General features: G+C 49.9%; 8 protein-coding genes across 8 annotated transcripts; 5 read left to right on the top strand and 3 right to left on the bottom strand.

Moving 5' to 3' along the window:
- Positions 1 to 1,138: 1,138 nt before the first annotated feature.
- Positions 1,139 to 3,133, top strand: N7489_009531 (SET domain-containing protein; the record flags this gene model as incomplete). Its single annotated transcript, XM_056715281.1, has 2 exons — positions 1,139 to 1,252; positions 1,313 to 3,133. The coding sequence occupies 2 exons, from the start codon at positions 1,139 to 1,141 to the stop codon at positions 3,131 to 3,133; spliced, it is 1,935 nt and encodes a 644-aa protein (XP_056562903.1).
- A 760-nt stretch (positions 3,134 to 3,893) lies between these two features.
- Positions 3,894 to 5,586, top strand: N7489_009530 (putative carboxylesterase; the record flags this gene model as incomplete). The annotated part of the gene is made up of 2 exons (XM_056715280.1): positions 3,894 to 5,231; positions 5,332 to 5,586. The coding sequence occupies 2 exons, from the start codon at positions 3,894 to 3,896 to the stop codon at positions 5,584 to 5,586; spliced, it is 1,593 nt and encodes a 530-aa protein (XP_056562902.1).
- A 280-nt stretch (positions 5,587 to 5,866) lies between these two features.
- Positions 5,867 to 7,669, bottom strand: mrh4 (ATP-dependent RNA helicase MRH4; the record flags this gene model as incomplete). The annotated part of the gene is made up of 1 exon (XM_056715279.1): positions 5,867 to 7,669. The coding sequence occupies one exon, from the start codon at positions 7,667 to 7,669 to the stop codon at positions 5,867 to 5,869; it is 1,803 nt and encodes a 600-aa protein (XP_056562901.1).
- A 1,826-nt stretch (positions 7,670 to 9,495) lies between these two features.
- bud4 (uncharacterized protein) lies at positions 9,496 to 13,836 on the top strand (the record flags this gene model as incomplete). The annotated part of the gene is made up of 4 exons (XM_056715278.1): positions 9,496 to 9,585; positions 9,637 to 12,406; positions 12,461 to 13,158; positions 13,213 to 13,836. The coding sequence occupies 4 exons, from the start codon at positions 9,496 to 9,498 to the stop codon at positions 13,834 to 13,836; spliced, it is 4,182 nt and encodes a 1,393-aa protein (XP_056562900.1).
- A 495-nt stretch (positions 13,837 to 14,331) lies between these two features.
- Positions 14,332 to 15,427, bottom strand: N7489_009527 (Kelch repeat protein; the record flags this gene model as incomplete). Its single annotated transcript, XM_056715277.1, has 2 exons — positions 14,332 to 15,161; positions 15,262 to 15,427. 2 exons carry the CDS (start codon positions 15,425 to 15,427, stop codon positions 14,332 to 14,334), a joined length of 996 nt encoding a protein of 331 aa, XP_056562899.1.
- Positions 15,428 to 16,478: 1,051 nt separating this feature from the next.
- On the top strand, positions 16,479 to 17,423 carry N7489_009526 (uncharacterized protein; the record flags this gene model as incomplete). The annotated part of the gene is made up of 3 exons (XM_056715276.1): positions 16,479 to 16,608; positions 16,678 to 16,834; positions 16,889 to 17,423. 3 exons carry the CDS (start codon positions 16,479 to 16,481, stop codon positions 17,421 to 17,423), a joined length of 822 nt encoding a protein of 273 aa, XP_056562898.1.
- Positions 17,424 to 17,799: 376 nt separating this feature from the next.
- Positions 17,800 to 18,675, bottom strand: N7489_009525 (TMEM53 family protein; the record flags this gene model as incomplete). The annotated part of the gene is made up of 1 exon (XM_056715275.1): positions 17,800 to 18,675. One exon carries the CDS (start codon positions 18,673 to 18,675, stop codon positions 17,800 to 17,802), a length of 876 nt encoding a protein of 291 aa, XP_056562897.1.
- Positions 18,676 to 20,147: 1,472 nt separating this feature from the next.
- On the top strand, positions 20,148 to 22,748 carry N7489_009524 (Zn(II)2Cys6 transcription factor; the record flags this gene model as incomplete). The annotated part of the gene is made up of 4 exons (XM_056715274.1): positions 20,148 to 20,314; positions 20,434 to 20,545; positions 20,596 to 21,300; positions 21,357 to 22,748. 4 exons carry the CDS (start codon positions 20,148 to 20,150, stop codon positions 22,746 to 22,748), a joined length of 2,376 nt encoding a protein of 791 aa, XP_056562896.1.
- Between the last annotated feature and the right edge of the window lie 878 nt (positions 22,749 to 23,626).

Here is a 23,626-nt window from a genome sequence, read left to right as displayed (position 1 = left end):
GGACTTCAACTTGCATTTTGGGGAATGGATTTCGTGTTATTATTCAATTATTGCCAGTATTCGATTGGTCTAGTTTTGTGTTATAAAAAGCTGCCTTTAGTTCTCTGATCGATCGTACCAGCCATGGTATGTTCTAAGCAAGCATGAGAAGCGCCGCTTGTTCATCAGATACCCTGGTTATGTTCTGTGTGTTTGTTATTCTCAATTACATTTTTCTAGTAATTGCAGATGGGGTGTTTATCTTCCCTGGCTATATTGGTACCTAGACGCCACCCTATGTGGGCTTTTGCTGACTCGATCCATGCGGCATCAACTAGATATATAGTTCAACAACATCCCGGATTCTTATATATACAGCCCCTATTTTTCTTGCTTCGCACTTACTAACGCATACTAATGCATACTTGGCTTGTCAATACTCTCAAGGTTAAACAGCAGAACAAGATTAACCTCCAAAAGCCCCATGAAGGCGAACGTCTGATGTTCATACTCGGATCCATCAGATTCTCCAGCAGTTCATTGGCTGCGGATTCCACAGCAAATACCCATTGAGAGATGATAGACAATATAATTTAGTGGAAGACAGAAAAAAGAACGATCACTTGATTGGGTGTAATTGCGGTGATACGACATGGGAGGAGGATTGGATGGCTTGACGCACGGTGCATATTGTTGTATGTGAGCTGGGCGCGTAGAATGAAGTCAAAACAAACCTATACGGGATGAAAAGTAGGATAGTAACAATAATCAATCACCTCATATTGAACAATTATTAGTAGAGCAAAACCAACACGTCAAGGGGAAAGGCGGAAGAGTAAAAGTAGAGGACGGCAAGGTCTCAGCTGGCACTCCCGAGTGCCCGTTCCGCCCCTAAAAACATCTGCGCAGGAGGCCTTTCTCCTTGGAACAGCCTCAATGGTGACAATTACTTGACAATGGTCCTTGTGTTGGTTGCCAGTCACTCATTTTAATTCTTGTCTTGCGCTTCGAATCATTTTTCGACCCCCATACCTCGGACCTCCGCCCTCCACAGACAGTGCCCCCAACTCCCTTTGCACCCGCTCTGCATTCTATGAGGCCACCTCTTCTCCTCCCGCTTCGATATCTAGCGGTCTTCAGCTTTTTTGTTACGTCCATCATGCCCCCAAAGAGAGCGCGAAAGAGCTCGCCCGCCGCGGAACGTCGCGAGCGCTTGACCCTGGCTAAACTGGCCAGCTATGACGACGTCGCAACCGATGCGCTAGTGGATCACGTACGTCCTTTGCCTGCAATTTAATATAGGGATCTGTCCACTGACAATTGCTGCTGACAGGCTTATTTTTGGACCACTACCCGCAAGAACCGCACCAAGTACAGCCCTGCCCGCGGAATCCACGATGATGATGTTGGGCGTATTCTTCTGGAAGATGTTATTGTGGACAAAGATATTCCAAAGGCCGAACGCAAGCTGCTTGAGTTACCAGGATTAAAGAAATACATGACAAACCTCCGGAGCCCTCGAGAGAAAGAGTGGTTCCGCCGACACCTCCGCAAGTACATTCAGATGTATCTTCCAGACTGTCCGTTTGAGGTCACCACGACCAATCGATACATCATCACGCAACATGAGGCTGCGATATGTGCTCGCAGGTTTATAAAAAAGGGCGAGGAGATCAAACACCTGAGTGGAACGCTTGTGTCTATGACCCACGAGGAAGAGTTGGATCTCGGCTTGACCCGCAAAGACTTCAGCATCGTGATGTCAAGTCGTCGCAGAGCCCCATCGTTCTTCCTGGGTCCTGCTCGATTTGCCAATCATGACTGCGATGCCAATGGCAGCTTGACAACTAGGGGCAATGAGGGCATGTCTGTCCTAGCCATGCGCGACATTCACGAGGGAGAAGAGATCACCGTTTCCTACGGAGAGGATTACTTCGGTATTGACAACTGCGAGTGTTTATGTCATACTTGCGAGATTGCTGTACGGAATGGCTGGTCGTCGCATGTTGACACAGAGACGAACAGCAAAGAGTCCAGTCCCGCGTCTGAAGTCACAGCAACTGAAGATACACCGGCTGAAAATAGCAATGTGAGCAGGAAACGTAGACGCAGCTCGGACATGGAGGAACCCGACAGCTCCTCTACCTTGTCTTGTTCTACTCCTCGCAAACGTGCAAAGTTCCAACGACAAGTTTCTAAGTTGCGAGAAGAGATCTCAGTTTCTGAACTTACTGGGGAATCAGGATCAGCTCCACCGCGTGGATCGGACAGCACTCCTATACAGGACACTGTACTGATCTCCAATGCTCTTCTGGCGGAAACTGCACCCCAGGTGTCTGAGCTGAAGAAAGAGATCACAGAGCGAATCGCAGTGGCACCGCCAGATGATTCAAAACCCCCACTTCCAGTTGCCTCAGGGGCAGGGCAACCAAGAGTGGCTCGCCGAGGCGATCTAAATGGGACAAATGGCACTAATTCTACTATTCCCACGGACTGCGAATCTCTAAGTTCCACCGCCGATCAATCCCACCGGTCGTCGACGTCAACTACCCCTACAACTGAGGATGACATTGAACCCCAGATCAAGACGGAAGACACTACGTTACAACCGTCTGAGTCGAAAGCACTCAACGGTAAGGATCATCCCGATGCCTCTCCTGAAGGTCAACACATCACCACCCACCCCATGGACATTGACCCCGAAGAAGGATTGTCAGACTTATCGAATTCCACCAAATTAGATGACGATAACGTTGTGGATAAGCCCAAAAAGCGAAAGCCTCGTACCAAGCGGCGCTTCATTGTAGACTCCGTCGAGACCGAGTCACAGGTTGCCCGATTCCCTGGAGACTATACCAAGACACCACGATTGCTTGCTCAGAAGTATGACCGCTGGGTGGAGTGTCAGACCTGTGATACATGGTTCCTCCAGTCAAACTCGTACCTCACGCGGCGTGAATGTCCACGCTGTGAACGCCATTCCAAGCTGTACGGATTCCAGTGGCCATCAACGGACAAAGGCCCGGACGGCGAAGAGCGAGTAATGGATCACCGCACCATCCATCGGTTTTTGTCCCCCGATGCACAATCACGTATCTGCCGCCGAGACCGCGGCGTTAGTTTTGGGATCACCCCCACCCCCCGAGCTCTCTGACACAAACACCCCAGAAACGGAGACCAGTGATGTAACTGAGTCTCGCCGTGATGCTCGGGCAACTCGGCGTCGCACTAGAGAACTTCGTATGACTATGTAAACAGTACAGCCTTGGAGCCATGTTTGATCTATGAGAGAAGACGGGTGAGGATGGAGTTTTGGTTTAGGAGACTGGACATTTGTGACAATACTTGTTTAACTGGCATTATATTGCATGGAAATTGGTTCTGGAGTTTTTGATTTCTTGCAGAGATGCATTTTCAGGATTTTTAGGGTTGGAATCTGGAGGGGACAGTGTTTACTTTGGGCTTTGTTCCCACGCGGACTCCCTTGGCTACTTTCTGATACACTAATTGTGGACATGGTTGAATATAAATATAAATCGGTGTTCTGGTGATTTGCCAGCTAACTATAGTTCTCACTAGTTATATGATGGACAATCTATCGGGCTGATCGAATCCGAATCGACATCCACTGCACAACTCCCCGCATTTTCCCCCGGACATCAACAATAACTGCACCAATAAGCTGCTCTCGTAACAAAACCCAAGAGGGTCTGCTTGGCAACGGCCAAATTGTTGGAGAGCCCAATAGAGAAGCTCGGGGTTTCCTTTGCCGAATGCCATTCTCTCGCCAAATGAGGTGATGATTTCTCATTGCGCGTAGAAAGGCTATATATGGCCTGTCTGGCGACTGCCGGGCTGAAGACAGCAGATGAATGGAACATTAACTCTAAAGCGAAAACAGCCGAAACCCGAAGATGAGGTTCTCAAATCTTATTGCCACCCTTCTCCTCGGCTTCGGGGTCACTGGCAGCACTGCATGGGACAACCCTCTAGTTTCCCTCGACTACGGGTCCTTCCAAGGTCAATATGACAGTACCTACAACCTCTCATATTTTCGCAAGATCCCATTTGCTGCACCACCAACAGGGGAGAACCGCTTTCGTGCACCTCAGCCACCACTGGAGGTCACGGAAGACGTCTATGACACAAACCAGGACTTCGACATGTGCCCCCAGCGCACGGTCAACGGCACTGAAGACTGTCTCTACCTGGGTCTATTCTCACGGCCGTGGGACCTAGCCAAGGATACTAGCAGACCAGTGCTAGTCGTATTCTACGGCGGAGCGTTCGTCCAAGGCAGCGCGGCATTCGCCATGCCGCCATCGTCATTCCCGGTCCTCAATGTCAGCAATATTAACGACTACATCGTTATCTACTCCAACTACCGCGTCAATGCCTTCGGCTTCCTACCAGGCAAGGCAATCAAAGACTCACACACCTCAGATCTAAACCCGGGGCTATTGGACCAGCAATATGTCTTGAAATGGGTCCAGAAACACATCCACCGTTTCGGCGGCAACCCTCACAACGTAACAATATGGGGACAGTCAGCCGGTGCAGGTTCAGTAGTCGCGCAAGTCCTCGCAAATGGCCGCCATGGCCAACCGAAACTTTTCTCCAAAGCCCTTGCCAGCTCGCCCTTCTGGCCAAAGACGTATAAATACAACGCACCCGAAGCAGAAGAAATCTACTCCCAGCTGGCGAACCTAACGGGCTGTGCCAGCCGACACGCCGATAAGACGCTCGCCTGTCTCAAATCCGTGGATGTCCAGAAAATCCGCGATGCAAGCCTGATCATTGGAGCAAGCAACACCTGGACAACTAGCTCTTACACCTGGGCGCCTGTGATAGACGGAACCTTCCTCGTCGAGACACTCACAGACACTGTGAACAGGCGCTCCCTAAACACAGAGTTTGTGTGGGGAATGTACAATAGCCACGAGGGTGAAAACTTCGTTCCGTCGGGCCTTGACAGCCCCGTGTTCGAAAATGGATTTAATTCCTCGCTTGCAAGCTTCCACCAGTGGCTTTCCGGTTTCGTGCCTGGGTTATCGGACAAACAGATTGATGAGGTGGAAACGCTTTATCCCGCTGAGGGGAGCACAGAGACGATCGACAGCTATAAATCTTCCTATGTCCGGGCTGGCTTGGTTTATCGGGATGTTGTGCTTGCTTGTCCGGCTTATTGGATTGCGTCGGCCGCGACGGAGAGAGGACACCTCGGAGAGTATACGATTTCCCCGGCGAAGCATGCGAGTGATACTATTTATGATTGTTCTTCCCTTTTATTGTTTCTCATCCTTCTGGAGGGTTTCCTGTTCCAGTGGCATAGGCTGACTTGAATTATACTAGTGGAACAAAATCAACGCCGTTCAAGAGACTAACCCTGTCGTCTATAAAGGCTATGCAGGAGCTTTTGCGAGTTTCTTCCAGACAGGAGATCCGAATGCACACAAGGTGACGAATGCTTCGCAGCCAGGTGTGCCAGAACTCCGTACGGGTGAGGAATTCGTGGTTGTGGAGGATAGGCTCGAGAATGTGAAGCTGGTCCAGTTGAAGAAGAGGTGTGACTTCTGGCGAAGGCTGGGGAGGAAAATACCCGTGTGAGAGGTTAGAATAAAATGTTGTTTAGATATTTCGATTCAATTGGACTCGGACGTCGTTATACAAGAAAATTAGTTCGTTATATATGATTGCATATTGTACATAGTTACTCCCAAAGATCCAATGACTATCGCAGCGACAATGGGTATGTATAGTCGTTTTCCAGTTCCCAAAAAATCAAAACCTCAAACCAACGCCATGTATGTTACATGTTACAGGATTTATACAATGGTAAATGCATGTATGCGTGGATCCAGATCTGCATCTGGATCTGGATCTAGATCTAGATCAGAGCCTGGCCACGGAACATGCCCTCGCGAACCTCACGGACGACGTCTTTACGGTCCTTCTTGCCCACCAAGACAACACCACGACCACGCTTGCCCATACGACCGAGACGACCCAGTCTGTGGATGAAGTCGATGGTAGTGTGTGGCACGTGATAAAGAACCACTGTCTTCACTGCCAGGGTATCAATACCACGGGAGGCGATATCTGTAGTGACAAGAACCTTGGTGTCGGGAAGGCGGCGAATAGGCTCTCGGCGCTCAGGGAATTCAAAGGGAATGCTGCCGGCGGCACGGTTTTTCTTCTTATTAATCATGATCTCCTCCGCAGTCGGTGGGAGCTTAACCTCTGTGAACTGCGAGAGGGTCTCTTGTTGCTTGCGGGAATCGGTGTCACGGGATAGCGAGACGGCATCGATGCCCTTGGATTGCAGGAAACGCGCGATCTCGTCGGCTTCCTCGCGTTCGTTGACGAACACGATGATCTTCTTGACTTTCGGCTCCATGTACGCATTGAGCGGCCCCCATGTCTCGGTGTGCTCGTGTCTATCTCCGGCCTTGCCGATTGACCAGATGACATCAGCACAGGCAAGGTTTCTGTTTCCGCGGTACGGCTCCTTTTCAATGTCCACGACGCCTAGCTGCACGCGACGGGGAATGGCGTGCAGGTTCGGAGTAGTTAGGCGCTGCATATCAGGGAAGCGCTTGCGCAGCTGGTTGTCGAGACTGCGGGGGATGGTGGCGGAGCAGAGGATCAATTTCTTGAGTGACGGAGCAACCTTGGCAATGATTTCGGACGTTGTTGGGATGAATGATCGGTCCATTAGGGAATCGGCCTCATCAAGTACAAGATGAGTGACTCGGCTGAGGATATTGGGGTTCGTCCTCGCAACAGAGCCCAAAAGGTGAGGAGTTGAAACTAGGATATCGATGCCGGCGGGGTGGAAGAGGGTGTTCTTGATCCGGCGGGGAGTGAAAGTTGATGAGATTTCGCCCGAGCGGTACTTGACGGTGTGGGCCAACTCCTTGAGCTGGGATCCAACCTGGGATACTAATTCGGAAGTAGGAACGAGAATGATGGCCCGAGGACGAGCGGCGTTTGTCATTGGCGGCTCCTCAGGCTCCAGATCGAATGCCTTGTTCTTCATTCTCTCCTCTCGCTCTCTTGCCTTTTGTTCTTCAAGAGCTTTCTCCTCCTGCATATCAATGACTTCGGCACGCTTGACAGCATCGACGATTGGAAGCAAGTACGCGAGGGTCTTTCCCGAGCCCGTCTCGGCTGCCAGAAGGTACTGGTCAAAATCGTATTCTTCTTCATCTTCGTTCGCCTTCTTCACTTTCTTCTTCTTCTTGGATTCATCCAGCAAGAGTTCGGGGATCGCGAGTCTTTGAATGGGCGTGGGGGTAACATCAGTGAGACCAGCCAAAGCCTGAGCGAAGATTGACTGTCGAACTGCGGGAAGGAGAGGGAAGTGGTCGAAGCTGGTAATGTCGGCAAGTCGAGCTTTGATAGCCGAACGTCGACCATAAGGCACAGGTGTCAAAGTTGTTTGCATCTTCAACGCTTTGTACAATGGGCTTTCCTTCTTCTCCGTCTTGCCCTCCTCCCCTGAACGCTTGAGGGCCGCCTGTGATCTTGTGCGTGGTGTGTCTCGAATCCGTGCCTGAGTCTGGTTCATCGAGGCAAAGGGACCGGGCCGTTCCCGTCGTGGCTTGTTAGGAGATGGAAGAGATGGCTTGGAAACAGTAGGCGACAGCGCCATTCGAGCAGCCTTGCGGCGCAATCGAACGGTGGCCATGCCTCGTGTGGTCTGCCATGACGTCGGAAGAATCGATGGGGCGATCAGGGTCGCCTTGGTTTGACATAGAAAACATATCGAAGAGCGAATTGGTAGAGGCATTCTACCTAATCAAATCGATAAGATGCGCGAAGTGTGAAACACGAAGTAATCAAAGAGAAGAGGCCAGAACAGGGTTCAGATGTTTTTTTCCGCGATTATAGACGCCATTCCTTTCTCGGACTAGCGCAGATCATAAACTTCTGGCACATGATCAGGTGACTATACTGCTGACTCAGGTAGTATTGGCTGCCTCAGGCGGTAACATAACAGAGTCGGTGGTCATATTGCGCCTTTCTTGGAATCGATCTTTGGGAATACTTCTTTCAAGAGTTAAGGCTACATATAAAAGGTACTTTATCATAATTCTCCATCTGTGGCTTTATGGGACAAGGATGTAACTCCTTTCTATAGACGACTACTTAGGTACATGTATGTGTCTGGGATCAATCCAAATTCCTCACGGAATATAGGAACCAAATACTCACCTCACAATTTGCCATGTAAAAAAGAAGTGGTACCTGCCAATCCGCGAATCCCGGCCCGTCAGGACCTGGGGCCGCCACACCCCCTCCGAGGGGGGAACCCAATTAACTTAGCAGCGTGCAGGGCACTATCCTCCATAAACCTATGTCACCTTAAGAATATGCCCGCCAGCTGGGCGCTGGGGCAAGGGGGACATACTCAGCTTCTGTCTGTAGACTTTGGACCCCCAGCTGCTAAGCTAATTGACGCGGATTGGCAGGTGGGAGGCCTTTTACTTCTTACATATAGGGCCTATTTCCTAATTAGGAAACCGATCGTGGTCAGATCAGTCCCTTCACGAGATCCCTTTTTTTCCGCTTTTCCACTAGGCTATGTGACGCCTCATCTCCTTTTTCTGTCAACCTGTTGTCTCCAGGGCTCTAATATTTACAGCGTCTGGGTGAGCTCATATATCCGACTTGAGCAGGGCTACTAGAGACATTGAAGACACAATGGTCTGGTCGATGCGAGGTAGGGAACAAAGACCACCTTATGAAACCTAGCTGCGCCCAGAGTTTGTCTGGAGTGGACTTGAAATGAGAATTGGACTCTGTAAAAATCTCAGATAGTAAGATTCGAGCTTTCACAGCCTACATAGCAGTACTGCTATATTTAGCGCATGTTAATACCGAAAGTGATCCACGAAGCTATTCCACTTGTAGGCTAGCGTCGATCTTAGCCAACTGACGCAATGTCACGGGATGCTGAAACACTCGAAGCCAGCCGTTGCCATGACAACTCCCGCAACAACAGACTCTTGCTTGGGGTAACAATCCACTTGAATCCATGGGAGAGACATATCAAGTTTCGTTGTTTCTACTACTCTTCTTCACAACCTCTTTCTTTGTCTCTGTTGCTCTTCCCTGCTAGCTTTTCTTGAGAGTTGGCGTTCGTATCCCTTCGTTATCCCTTCCCCCTTTTTTTCGGCCTTGGTTTATCACCCAGACACCCAACTCGGGTTTGTTTTGGTGCCTTCGCCCTTTGCCGCAGCATTCCTGCCACGATCGACACGACTTTTACGCCTTTGCAGCAAATGCATCAGGCCTCACTGCCAACTATTTCCCACGCGACTCCTCCTTATTAAGAAAGGTACGGTACCTGATTCCTGGGCGATTTTGCCTTATGCCCTTTTAATCAGTCGTGAACCCACTCGCCGACCAGGAGTTGACGAACAATACTGACACACCATAGACATCCTGTCTTGGCCTTCTATTACGATTGCACAATTCGTGTATTGAGTTACTAGCAAAATCAACGTCAGTATGGGTAACGGATCTGGTCAGCGACCACTCTCCGAAGTGAGCCCCATGGCCCAGAGGCGTAATTCGCCTAGCTGGAACCAAGTCACAAAGGTACTGTCAACATGATAGGTTGGTGGTAAAATATGCTAACAAGACTAGCAGATGCCGCATGGCGAATCGCCTGCATACGATGTCTCGTCTCTGAATAACAATAACTCCCCGCGCCTCTTTTGGAAAGGTCGCGACTCCCCGTCGCCGTTTCCCAAGGGAGCCGAGAATAAAGCACCTTATGATCCAGAGGGGTGTTATTTCCCCACGAAGCGCCCGTCACTCGAGAATTTGAAACGCGTGTCGAAGGTCAAAAATCACAGCATGTTCCTCGAAGGTGGTCAAGAGTATGACCCGGCTTCGGTAGTTTTCCCTCACCGACCTTTGGTCTCAGAGAGGTCTCCACAACGGGACAGCCAAATGAATGTTGCGAAGTCGCAGTTCGACGAAGATACCACTCAGATTTCTCGCCCGTCATCCCCGAGCAAAGACCAAGCATCGCCAAGCAAGTCCTCGCTATCTAAAGGTAGCCGGTACGGCAAAGGATTTGACCCTCAGAATGATATTTGGTCCGAGTATGGCAGTGCCGGGCATCGACATGCAAAGAGTGTCACATTTGACCACGCCCCTCCTCAAGTCAATGAATATGAAATGACAACACCGGATCTTTCCTCAGTCGCATCGGAGTCTCGAGAGAACAGCTATGAGTCCGACGAAGAGGGGGATCTTAGTTTTGAGGCCGAGTCATCCATTGAGCGTGATGATAGCTTTGACGCCTCGCTGGAAGATATCGAGAAGACCCCTGTTGTGTTGCCCGAAGACTGGCGCTTTATGAGCCCAAGCACAAACAGTGATGGTGATCCCTTCGTCGAAGACGTTGAGGAAGACAGCACCGAGGGCCGACCTATCTCACGTGAAGGAGGGTCTTCTCAGCACACACGCGTTGAATCGCTGGACTCAAATGGCGAGCGACGTCCCCTACCGCCTTTGCCATCGGTCAACCGCACCTCTGGTGCGCGTCCATCCTCGGCTGGTAAGCTCGCTGCTGCCTTTGAGCTCGGTAGCGCGGGCCAGCGTGTGCTTCCTTCACCTCCGGCTCCTGCTTCATATACCAAGTCTGATATCCCCGGCGCTGGGTCCATAGAGGAAAGACTCCGTCTCATGATGCTCCAGGAAAGAGATGATGATTATGAGAAATATGATGACCACGCCAAGAATATCGAGGAACCCTTGGAGCTTCCTAGAGCAGATGAAAGCCTTACATCAAAAGACGATACCCACAAAGATGATGAGGCCAAGGAGAACTTCTTTTCTCCGCCTCGTATTTCTCGCGACTCAATTTTGCGAGGTATTCGCAAGGGTGACAGCTACGAGGATGACAGCTTCGACGACTCTTCTCAAATTGCTTCCAGCCCCAACCGTTACGACCATTATGACCCTGATGTTCCCATTCCATCCATGGAAACCGATGATGATGACAGCTCCAGTGTAATCATTAAACAGGAAGAGAACGATGAAGACCTGTACTCTATCACGGATTATTATCAGAACAGGTCAGACAACAGCCTGTCGTCCCGTGACCAACGGGCCAAATATGACGAGGACAGCAATTACTCGCTACGTTCTGCTGCCGAAGCCGCCGAGCGCAAACACGCTGGATATGACGGTCACAAAGAGGGGTCTGGAGAGACTACCCCTAACGCTGAAAGCCAGGCCGACGCCCAAAAGTCTGCACCGCTAAACGAAGATGCTAAGGCATGCAAAGAGCCGAATGCCCCTCAAAACCAGTCGTTCGATATGGCGTCTATCCGCCAGTCTCTCGCACGGCCTCTCACCCCTGAGATGCCGCAAGACCAAGCTTCCGAACCTTCTACTCCAGACTCTGTCATTCGCCATCCCATTGAGGACGACCACGAAGAAGACGACAATAAAGAAGAAGAGGGAGAAGTAGAGGAGGAAGAGGAGCCGGAGCTAGCGCATGATGAGAGCTCATCCGACGAGTCTGTTCCTGAGCCCGTCGCAACCATTCGAGCCCCTGGTGCTGGTCTTAAGACACGACCCTCACTGACCCCTGCGGATATGCAGTCCATGGCCGCTACCCGCCGTCAGATCAGTGGCCAACACGCTCCTCCCGTCCCTTCATTGACCAAGCAGATCTCCAATGACTCGAACTCTTCGGACCGTGAACACAAGCAGACTGACTCGCCACCAAAGTTGGGCCTTCCCACGGATCTTGCCCAGCGACAAAGCAGTTGTTTGAAACTCGACATTCCCTTCAGTATTCAGGAAGAAAGCCTCGGCTTTGGACTCGACAAGGAGTTTGACCGTGTCATTGAATCCCAAAAGGTTGCGTTTCACCTTGCCCTTTCCCAAAGCCCCGGTTCTGTACCGCCGTCCCAGGCAATAGCACCCAACGATTGCGCCACCCCAGGAAATAGTGCACATCCCGCTGACTCCCCTACCCCCAAACAGAGAGGATATCTCATGAGACAGAACACCAAAGTGATCATTGCCAGCAGCCGTAACGAAGATGAAGAGGCTCTGCCTTCTCCCGAGCGCACTGCCCAGGACCCGCGCGGTACACGTTCTGCGGGCTCTTCTCCACGCAAGCCTAGTCAACAGACTTGGACCACTGTCCCTTGGAACGGCTCACCGCGACGCCCAAGTATTAAGCCTGGCAACGGTGTTCCGAAGAAAAAGCCTGTCCCTGGTGCGGGTGGAGTCCCACCTCTCCCTGGACAGCCCAGCAATGTCCAGGAAGCCCCCTCGACCATTGGAGAGAATGAGCCCGCTATCTCCGAATCCTTCGAAGATGGAGAAGAGCGAGGACGTTTGTTTGTGAAGGTTGTAGGCCTTAAGTATTGCGACCTTCCTCTCCCACGCGGTAAGACCCTTTTATAAGACCGAATTGAATTCACTGTTACTAATCGATTTCTAGGCGAACGGTCGTACTTTGCACTGACTTTGGATAACGGACTGCACTGTGTTACCACCTCCTGGTTGGAGATGGGCAAGTCTGCTCCCATTGGACAGGAGTTTGAGCTCATTGTCCAGAATGACCTTGAATTCCAGTTGACCTTGCAAATGAAGATTGACGAGAGCAAGTTCCAAACCCAAGAGCCCGCAGCATCACCATCACGCCAAAAGGCCTCGGCCCTCAGCCGTGTGTTCGCATCCCCACGCCGCCGCAAGGAACTTGACATTAAGCAGCAAATGCAGTCGCAGCAACAGAAGACCAAGGACGTTAATGCTCCTGTATACGAACGGCTTCGAAACTTGGTTGCGCGTGACGGTAGCTTTGGCCGCGCATATGTAGCCTTGAGCGACCACGAGGAGCAGGCCTTTGGCCGTCCCCACGTTGTTGATGTTGCTTGCTTTAACGAATGGGCAGTCGAGGAACAAATGAGCAGCATCAAGAGCAAGAAGAGCGCGACTAGCATCAATACACAGCGTCGACCACCATACAAGATTGGAAAATTGGAAGTGCAGCTGCTCTTCGTGCCTAAGCCGAAGGGTAGCAAGGACGAAGACATGCCGAAGAGCATGAATGCCTGCATTCGCGAAATGCGTGATGCAGAAAGTGTTGCATCTCGCTCCTGGGAAGGGTTCCTTTCCCAACAGGGTGGAGACTGTCCAGTAAGTGCTTATGAAGTCTTTCATTGCCGATTTTAAACTAATCAATCACAACAGTACTGGCGCCGTCGCTTCTTCAAGCTCCAGGGATCCAAGTTAACGGCCTTCCACGAAACAACGCGCCAACCTCGCGCTACAATCAACCTAGCCAAGGCCTCTAAACTCATTGACGACAGATCCTCTCTACTTCAGAAGGAGACCAGCACAAAGGGCGGTTCCCGCCGCAAATCTGCATTTGCCGAGGAAGAAGATGGCTACATGTTTGTTGAGGAAGGATTCCGCATCCGCTTTGGCAATGGTGAAGTGATTGACTTCTATGCGGATAGCCCCGCAGATAAGGAGGGCTGGCTTCGAGTCATGTCTGAAGCCGTTGGGAAGGGCGCTAGCTCCGGCAATGGTGCACTTAAGCCCTGGGCTGATCTTGTACTCAAGCGCGAGCGCAGCATGAAAACCAGCAATGAGACTGCTCCTCGTCGTCCGACCAGTGGGATTCCCACACCTGCCCCACCCCAATCTCCTGTCCGGAGCCGAAACAGTGCCATGATGGGACCTCCATCTTCTGCAGGATCTGGGGCGCCGGCGCCTCAATCCCCGCGTCCTCGCCACAAACACACCCACTCTCAACCCGAGATCGGTAGTGTCGAAGCGCGTCGACAGAAAACGCGCTCTCTCATGTTCTAAGCAATACTTGGGACCTGAGTAGAGTACTAACGCATAGATCATCCTTCATTTCTTCTGTGCATGATATCAGTTGTCACAATAACTACTCTTTTTATTTGTCTCTCGGAGGTCTTCTGTTGCATGTCAATTCTGGTTTCTTCCTTCTTTTCTTTTTTCTTTTTTGCTTTCGTTTTGCGATGACAGTCACTTGCCTTGTTTCTTTTTTTCTTGTTCGCTTTCTTTGGACTTTCCCTGGTATTGGTGTACGGTACTTGACTTTTTTCTTTTTCTCTGTCAAATTATTCTCATGAGTTGTTGCGGAATGGCCGAGGCAGATATGGCAACTGTACGATTCAAGACCCCATAGCACAAATGATTTCCTTTTGAGTTTTCCATGCTTTTCGCTGTACGTTTCATGATACATAAACTTCTCCTTGCTTTCTCTTCTTTCAGTCTATGGATCTTCCAAAAATTTCCTTTCGTTGACGTTTAAGACTGTCGGACTTCTTTAAAAGACTAGAAAAACTGTAGAGTCCAAAGGTCACCCAGCCGATCATTTGATTCTCCCAGTCCACCGTGCACCACAACACTGCCAGCATCGAGCACATCCGCATCAAACCAACCCCGTGGAGCAGGACTCTCATCCCCCTGAGCCTCAACCTTGGTCCACAACTTGGTCTCAACATCAAACGCCCACACATCACCCAGCATCTTACCCGCGCCTTGATGTCCCAGGGAACTAGGATCCCGCTCACCGAACATGGTAACCAAATGAACCCGACCAGAAACAACGACAGGAAGCAAAGCCGCCACACTCCGCGGCGACGGCCCAGCGACACCATCCGCAACAAACTCGTGCGAGCTCCACACATTAGCCCCAGGCTCATAGACATCGACTCTCCCACCCTGCTCGTGCTTCCCATCAAATCCATTCATCCGATACAGTCTGTCCCCAGCAAAGGCAATAGACGTGCCACCGCGCGGTGGATCCGGCGCGGGCGCAAGTTCCGTCCATGTCTTCTGCGATACGCTGAACCCCCACAGATCCGATAGACGGCCGTTCTCTGGACATCCTGCGTGGATGAACACGGTGTCTTTGCCGTCGCTGGCTGTGCAGTGGTAGCTGCGCGCTGCGGGGACCGTCGGGTTTGTCTGTGGTGCTAGGAGGGACCATTTCTCGGCGCTGGGGTCGAATTCCCACATCGCGCCGCTTTCTTCTATCGGTGCCATGGCTGTGCCGCCGCGTCCGGAGAATAGGTAGATTTTGCCATTCAGGGTTGCTGATGCCGTTCCTACTCGTAGTGAGGGGGATTGGTCGGTTGAGGGTTTGGCGGATAGGGTTGCGGCTATGGAATTGGTTAGTGGTTATGCGCTGGAATCGGTTTTCGAGGGCTTTGTTCCTCTCCGATAGGGTTGATATTGTTTATAAGCACATGGGGCACTCACGGGTTCCAAGTGAGACAAGGTGGACGTCATTATCTCTGGGTTCTCGTGGCCGCAACTCCCCGCCAAAGATGTAGATCTGTTTGTCAATGGCGGAGACGATCTGGGATGATCGCTGTAGGATCTCGGCCTCGACGACTTTGGTCCATTTTGCTTGAATGGCTGCCATGGTGATGGAGTGGGATTCTTTGTATAGATTGAATCGCAGGTTTAGAATTCTTCCTAGGCGAGGGTCCCTTATATAGGTTTAATTCTGATGTGATCTCATGCGGATGGCCGACTGCCGAGGGGCAGCCGTTTGACTTTGTTGAGGGGGACCTTGGGGGCGAAGTTTATCTCGATGACATTCGGAGTACAGAGGACATAGTTATATACCTACCTAGGTAGGTATTGTGTCCGGGTGCACACACAATAAGTGCATTCACTAACAATATGATAACAATATTCTTCAGTATGAGATTCGCTTAGGGTTCACCCAAAGCAATACTGCGCGAGGTCCCCGTCCCGGTCGGGCCCATCTTCCCCTCCTTTTTCTTTTCTTTCTTTTGAATATACTAGTTGATATTAAGGTTATATATAGTCTCGTCTAAGCTGCTGTTCCTATCTAGGTTGACATGATTCGGGGAATAACCAACTGCCGTCTACATATGTACACAATCAGACGTTAGTACTTTTGGCGAATGATGACAAGTCCTACCTCCAGGGTTTTCTTTGGAATCATCTATACCTTAAAGCATTCAAGTCAATATGGAAATTCCAATGAGTGTAAAGAACCAATTTGGACTAGATGGGTTTCATATCACATCCACATCCTACATATATGGCTACTGGCTACCTATAGAGAAACACAATGGTACAAAGAAAAGCACGGATTCCAATATAGGAGAGACATCTGCTTTTTCGTATATTCGATATGATGTTGCGTCATCTGGATCGAATGATTTTCCGGGGAAAGATTATAAATGGCATATGCACGACATCGTCCATTAATAATGCGCTGCCATCACATGTACTTAAACAGTAGGCTTGACTCTTGTATTCCAACGTTGGATGAAACCATGCATTTATCAGCATTTCTCCATGTCATACAAATATTGCGTGCTGTATTCTGACAAATGGAACTCACCCCGCAACACCAGCTCTGCTATATAAAGAACCGTTGATGTTCGCTAATTCTAGTCATCATCTGGGAATCACCCTAAGAACACAGATATCTCACTATGGCTTCCGCAGCTGTTCAACTTCCCGCTTCTCATGGCTATCTGCTCTCAGAAAAGCCCGGAGTCCCAGCCTCCGAAAAGCCTCACCATGTCCAGACCACACTCAACTTCTTCAAAGAGAACGAAGATGGTTCCCCCCCAGCACCAACATATACCAACAAACCAGAAACATAGGATCGACCTGCGGTCCCTCTCGCAGCCACCATCCACGGTATCAGCGGCCACGAGCTGGACTACAAGCTCGACACCCATGGATTCCAGCTGTACTACCACGAAAGCCAAGAGAAAGACTTCCTAGACGACGAGAAGATCAAGAGGGAATACTACGCAGAAACAGAACAGCTACTCAAAGACGCGTACGCAACCCCGAAACCCATATCTTCGAATAAAACTAACATTGACCTGCGCAGCACCGGTGCCTCCCGCATCTTCATCTTCGACCACACAATCCGCCGAGCCCCAACCGACGGATCCGTCGGTGTCCGCCTGCGCGGACCCGTACAGCGCGTGCACATCGATCAATCCTACACTGCCTCCAAGAACAGAGTCTCCCACCATCTGCCAGACGAAGCAGCCGAGCTTCTCAAGGGCCGATACCAGATCATCAACGTCTGGCGTCCGATCAAGACGATTCTGAAAGATCCATTGGCTGTGGCGGATGCGCACTCGGTTCCGGATAGCGACCTTGTGCCCATCGGTCTTATATACCCGGACCGGGAGGGCGAGACATACGGTGTTAAGCCCGATCCGAATATCAAGTGGTATTACCGCTATGGACAGACTCCGGATCTGGTGACGCTTATCAAATGTTTTGATTCGAAGGTTGATGGGAGAGCTCGGCGCGTGCCGCATACTGCTTTTGTTAACCCGGAAACTGAGAATGAAGCCGGAAGAGAGAGTATTGAAGTGCGAGCGTTGGTTTTCCATCCTGATGACCGTGATTAGGTTGCATCAAGAGTGGAGCTGACGGGTTGTTGTATATTCATTTTGCATTGCTTTGGACCAGATTGATATTGCTGAGTTATTGACTTGTGGATTTTATGAATCGCTACTTATGAATACTTTCCTAGTTCCTTTTGTAAATGGAGTTTAGTTGCGTACCAATATAGCCGATTGCACGTCCGTCCCCCACGCAGGGTTCGATTGACATATCACGATCCCCGGACTCGGGGCTTGGCTAACTTGGAGACTATCCTTGTTCTTGAAACTGGTGAGTGATATAAATGCAATTATCAATGAACTGGTTCTATATAATTATTAAACATGGTCTAATCTATAAATACAAATACACAGAATACAATATATCCAATCCCCACAGCAGTTATTTCTCCGCGATGGCCTGCTTCCAAGAACTGGAAATCTTATTCCAATACTGTTCGGGATGAAGTCTCATATGTCCCACATGCGAGGAGCCCTCAAACATCTCAAGATCAACCGAGTAGCCCAAAGTCTTAGCATGGGCAACATTCTCCTCCAAATCCTTATACCCAATAATCTCATCTTCCTTAGAGTAAAGGTAAACCCTACTCGAATCCGTCGCAACACAGGCCTTATCATTGATGATCCGGTCCGCCCACACACCTGACGAAACGGCCCCGCGCAGAACCTGCCACAGGTAATTCGCCCAGAGGAAAGCATACCACAGACCATGCGTGATAACAAACGGCCAAGGGAAGAACTTGGCTGTGCCGACTGCCATGGCCCGCGACCACCGCGTAGCCTGAGACCTGAAGTCCAGACTTCCCGGCGTGGAATCCAGCACCAGGAGCTGGTGCGGGAATGGCTTGTCTGTGCCGTGGCGACGCTGGTACGCGATAACGGTTGATGCGGTGAAAATGGCGCCTGTATTCGACATGGCATGTACAAGGACGCGCTCCTTTTCGTTTCCGCTGCCGGTTGGCGTTGGGAAGACGGTGTCGACGACTGGCATCATGGCTTGGATTCGGGCTTCCTCGGGTTGGTTCGTGGCTTGGAAGGTACGCGATAGGATGACGATGATCCGCGCGGATGGGTACAGTTCATGATAGCCGTCGGAATACTTGGTGACGTGTTTCGGCATGCCGTCGCCCCAGCCGGAGATGATGATTGTTGTTGGTTCGTCGGCTGGGGCGGGCTTGCTCTTCTCGTGGCCGTTGCGAAGGTATACACGATCTGATATCGGGGTGAAGCCCGGGAATGGAATGGGTTGTGGAGCCATTGTGGGAGTGTGGGCTGGGGAATAATTGGCCTTTGTGCAAGGGTCTGGATAGCCTTGATTTAGCCTTATTTTAAAGGTGCGGCCGGTTGAAGTCTTTTTGCTGGCTCTGTCTTGTTATATGCTGGCCTTCTTAAAAAAATTGAGAAAAGAAAATCTCCTTCAGTGGCCACCCGATGTGGAAATTATCCCGCTACAGGAGATATAGCATTGGTCGAACAACAACGGTTGGGATTCTTTGATCTCCAGCACCAATCTTTTCATGGCATGTGGAGTCGTTGGGAAGAAGATAAAGGACTTGGCGATGAAATACTTGGATACCTCGGCAATTGCCTAATTGGGCGAATTCATATGATTTATGCCTGAGGCATAAGATGGATAAAATAATGGAAAATAATAGGAAAGATCTAATTCGGTCTTGAATTATTTAGATGGTAGAGACACCTTACCTTATTAGAATCGAATTGAGAATTATCAAAACTATAAGAGCAGTGACTCCTACCTAATCTCTTTTATCTTACAATCTACTTACATGCCAGATCTATGTATAACTCTTGTCTCCACCAAAGCCGAAGTGCATAAATCTCCCGAAACTCAAAAGCTTAGAGACTCCACTGCATGGAATTCTAGAACAGCAAGCCCCTATAAACCGACTAAGCCATTGGGACACAGTTGTCGGTAGGAGCGTCGCGCACCAAGAAGCCCCGAGCCTGAGAAGACTTCTTCAAGCCCACTTGAACCGGCAGAGATTATCTCGGGATGGATACCCTTCGTATATTTGGGGATATTTTTTCAGAAGTAGGTTGTTCAAGATCGAATCTGTGGAACCGACACCGTAAGCGGCCGATATGAATTGGAAGACTAGAAATGAGTTAGTAAATTGATTGTTGGTATCTGGAATACATTTAGACATCCATAGAACAGTCGCCATGGTTAGGGCCCAGACCGGACGCCAGATCGAAGGTGTAGACGAAGCCCGCGCCGATAGTGGCTAATATGCTGCCGGCTAGCAAGAAGGGCGGGCAGTATCCGACTTCGGTGACAATGGCAGATGATAAGAAAGTTGCGTGACAGTATTGAGTTGATTATTTCAGTAGGTATTGAGAGTTCAGACGAACTAGAACTATTGTCTAAAGTGCTTTGCTGAGTTTGAAATGCCTGGGGCTTATGATTTCCGAACCTGGACAATGCTGTGTAGGCTCATGGGTGTCCAAAATTTACAGGAATGAATCTCTATTTTCGTCTCAGTTATCCTCCATGTTATTTGAGGTTAAAATATTGTTTGTTAGTAAATAAGGTGATAAGGTGATAGATCAACTCGTGATGTCATAGAAAGCTGTGTCGATCCAGGCGACATGACATCATTTTTTGATTTGCCAACTCAACAGATCAACAGACCTCGGGAGACCTTGATGAAAGTAATAGATACCCTCAGGTTTTTGTCTACCTATTAATATAGGGGGAAAGCTTTGGCCATGAAAGTCGCAATCCCCCGGCAACGTTTCATCGTCGCGCCGCCGTCCAACAAACGAGTCTCACGAGCGTGCGAAACATGTCGTCAACGAAAAATTAAATGCAACGGCAAGACCCCAACTTGCAGACAATGTGAAGAAACGAATAGTTCATGCGTCTATCCGCTAAAGTCGCGTGAGAGAACGACGAGGTAAGAACAACCGGAACAGCTCATCTATCTCAATCACCAATATACCCATACCGCTTCTACACGAAAGAAATTGGGGCATGCGCTAAACCCACTACCAGGCAGATCGAAAGCTTTCACCAACAGGTGCAGGACTACGAGTCTATGTTGAAAGACATAGGGAATCTAGTCGACGGGCAATCTGCGAAGCGTATTAAAGACTTACTCCAGAAGGTGAGGAGTCCATCATATCGAAACTTGCCCCTGACTAATTCCATTACTAGTATAACGCCGATTCAGACGATGGGTCTAATTCAACGCCCGATGTGTCTCACGATCGGAATGGGTCCAAGCGATCCCCTTCACCTTCTTCCGTTGGGTCCCTAGAAGCGGTGGACCGAGTCGAGGAAGACCTCAATTTAACAGAAAGCTCCCGGGCGACTGGGTATATGGGCAAGAGTTCAGAAATAACGTGGATGGGCCGTGTGCAGGAAGAGACAGAGCAGCGCAGTCGCGGTCAATCACCAAAGGCTGCGTCGGAAGATCATACCAATGACAAGGTTGCTCCATCCGCCGTCAACTATCATATTGATGATATTGGCGTTGATGCACCAGGACCGGTGCAAATGTACTGGGTTCCTCCTCGACAGGTGGCAGATCATCTGTTTGAGACTTACCTGCGCGCTGTTCACCCGCATTTCCCTATCCTCAACAGCACTCTGTTTTCCACCCAATATAGGGACTTCTTCGACGATAGATCTTATCCGGGTGATAAATGGCTGGCGATATTGAACATGATATTCGCCATTGCGGCAGAATATTTGTATAACAGTGATGGGACACAGCGGGGGGATATCAAAGACCATCTCTTCTACTTAACACGAGCCAGAATGCTAAGTATGGGCGGCGACAGTTTGTTTGAACATCCTGATCTTCAACAAGTACAAATAGAGGGATTGATTGCATTTCACATGCTATCTACAAACCAGGTTAATAGGTGAGTCCATTGACCCTTTCCCTTACGGAATGAATCTGACAAATGTAGGGCGTGGAAAATCTCAGCTTTAGCAATTCGATCCGCCACCCCCTTGGCATTAATCTGAAGAGCAGTTGCCACAAAATGCTAGGCGTGTCGAAGGAGATAGGCTGCCGAATCTGGTGGTGTCTCTACACCGTCGAACACACGCTAGGCTCGATGACTGGTCGTGCAACCTCCATTTCGACCAATATGTATACCACCCAACTACCCCTTCCTTTCGACGAGGATCATTTGCCAGAGCCAACAGCTACAATGCTTCTCGGGGACCTGGATGAAAGAGCCAAACGCGTGGACATGGCCATGACTAGCCCGTACATTCGCCATCCCGACCTGCAGCCGAGTGAAGATACACCGGCTGCGCGCTCGTGGCTTCAAAGTCTGCCAGTCAATCCCAGTCTTTACTTCCTATACTACTGTGATCTCGCAGTTGTGAACCAAGAAATTCTAGACCACGTCTACTCACCAGAGAGTGCGACGATATCATGGGAAGATATCAAGAGCAGGACCAGCCGACTGAGGACAACCGTCGACGCATGGGTATCGTCTCTTCCTCCCGGGCTGGATTTCGCTTCTGTGAAAGACGAAAATCAACAATCCTACTGGGCGAAGACGAACTTGGCATTCCACTATTATAATACCCGAATCATGCTTGGTCGGCCGTCTCTCTGCCGACACAGTCGGGCCGACAGAGGACGGAAGAGTGTTGAGCAGCGGGGATTCAGTCACGACATGGCTGTGATGACACTGGAGTCCGCCATGCACATGCTCGATTTGTTGCCCAACAAGCCCAGCATGCGCCATATATATCGGTTTTGTCCATGGTGGTGTTTCCTACACTATATCATGAAGGCAGCAACAGTTATCATACTGGAACTGTCATTTCACTGTGTGCATGCGCCAGACCGAGAAAGTGATTTGGTTGAGTCGGCGAAGAAATCTGTCCGATGGCTTCACACGATGTCCATTAATTGCATCGCGTCGCATCGGGCATGGCAACTTTGTGAAAATGCAGTTCGCCGACTGGTGTCTAGCATGGGGTACGACGACAGTGACATACCACCCCCTCCAAAGAGGCAGCGCGGCGACCAGTTTGGCGATAATGGCGGTGCTGTACCGCCTGGGCAGCACAATGGAACAGCTGGTGGTGGGCAGGTCTTACCTTACAACGGCCAAGGCCAATCATCAGTTCTTCCCCATGAAAGTCATGCCATGGACCATTCCAATAACAACCCGGACCTCACGGGTTCTTTAGCGTTTGGATTTTTAGCGACGCCAAGTTCCCAAGATCACACTGATGCATATTTCCCTTATGACCCTATTAGCGAAGAGTTCCTTCGTTATTTCTTCCCTTCCCTGGACGGAGAGGCAAACCCGAGCGGCGAAAGGAATACATTCTGAGGGGTTATAGGGTAATTCAATTCCAATTTATGTCAAACATTTGACATGTCTTTGGTATTCCAGCTAGACGGCAAAACAATAATTTCAGAACTAAAGACATTGGAGGCAAAGGATATACAAGCATCCCATTACCATCCTGATTTAAAGCAGCTGCTTCCACCATACCTTTTTCTTCTGCAACTTTTTCTTCTGTACTTGTTCCAGTACCTTTTGTTCCAGCGGTTTAGCAAAATATGCCTCCGCCATCTTAACAATATACGACGGATTACGCGATCGAAGCATCTTATCGAGCTGCTCTACGGTCTCCTGCTTCTCTCCAGCAGTATATTCAAACCCCCTCTCACTTGCACAGCACCCACAATCCGTTGTACAATGTCCGACCCCCTCTTATAAGAAGCGGATGCACGATTCCTGCAGCAGTCACAACCACGCGCGCAGCAACCGCCTCTGCCGAAGCAGTCCTCGATTAACTCTTTCCGAAGATACCAGGCTGGATCTTGTCTCATGGCGTCGTAGTCCCGTTTCAAGGGCCCTGGCGGGATCATCGATTCATCGGCGAACATCTTTTGCTCATTCTGGCTGTGGTTTCGTTTGACGGTTTCTAGCTCTTCATAACATAATTGGAGGCGTTCCTCGTCCTCGTCGTTCTCCGGGAGCTTTTCCAGTACTCGGATTTTTCTCTCGAGGGTTCCCTTTTGTTGGAGTGTTTGGCGGAATTTATATCCGGCGATTATAAGGTCTGCGCATATGTCCCTTTCGAATATGAAGTCGTTATTATATATAATACCCCAGAATATATCAGAATTGCCGTCCGGCTGCCCGTATCGTCTCACTGGCTTGAATGTCTGACGAGCTTCAAACATCTTTTTGTACGCTGG

This window comes from Penicillium chrysogenum (genome assembly GCF_028827035.1).
Source record: "Penicillium chrysogenum strain IBT 35668 chromosome Unknown utg000005l_segment0_segment0, whole genome shotgun sequence".
Taxonomy (NCBI): Eukaryota; Fungi; Ascomycota; class Eurotiomycetes; order Eurotiales; family Aspergillaceae; genus Penicillium; species Penicillium chrysogenum.
This window is presented reverse-complemented; position numbering and strand designations above follow the sequence as displayed.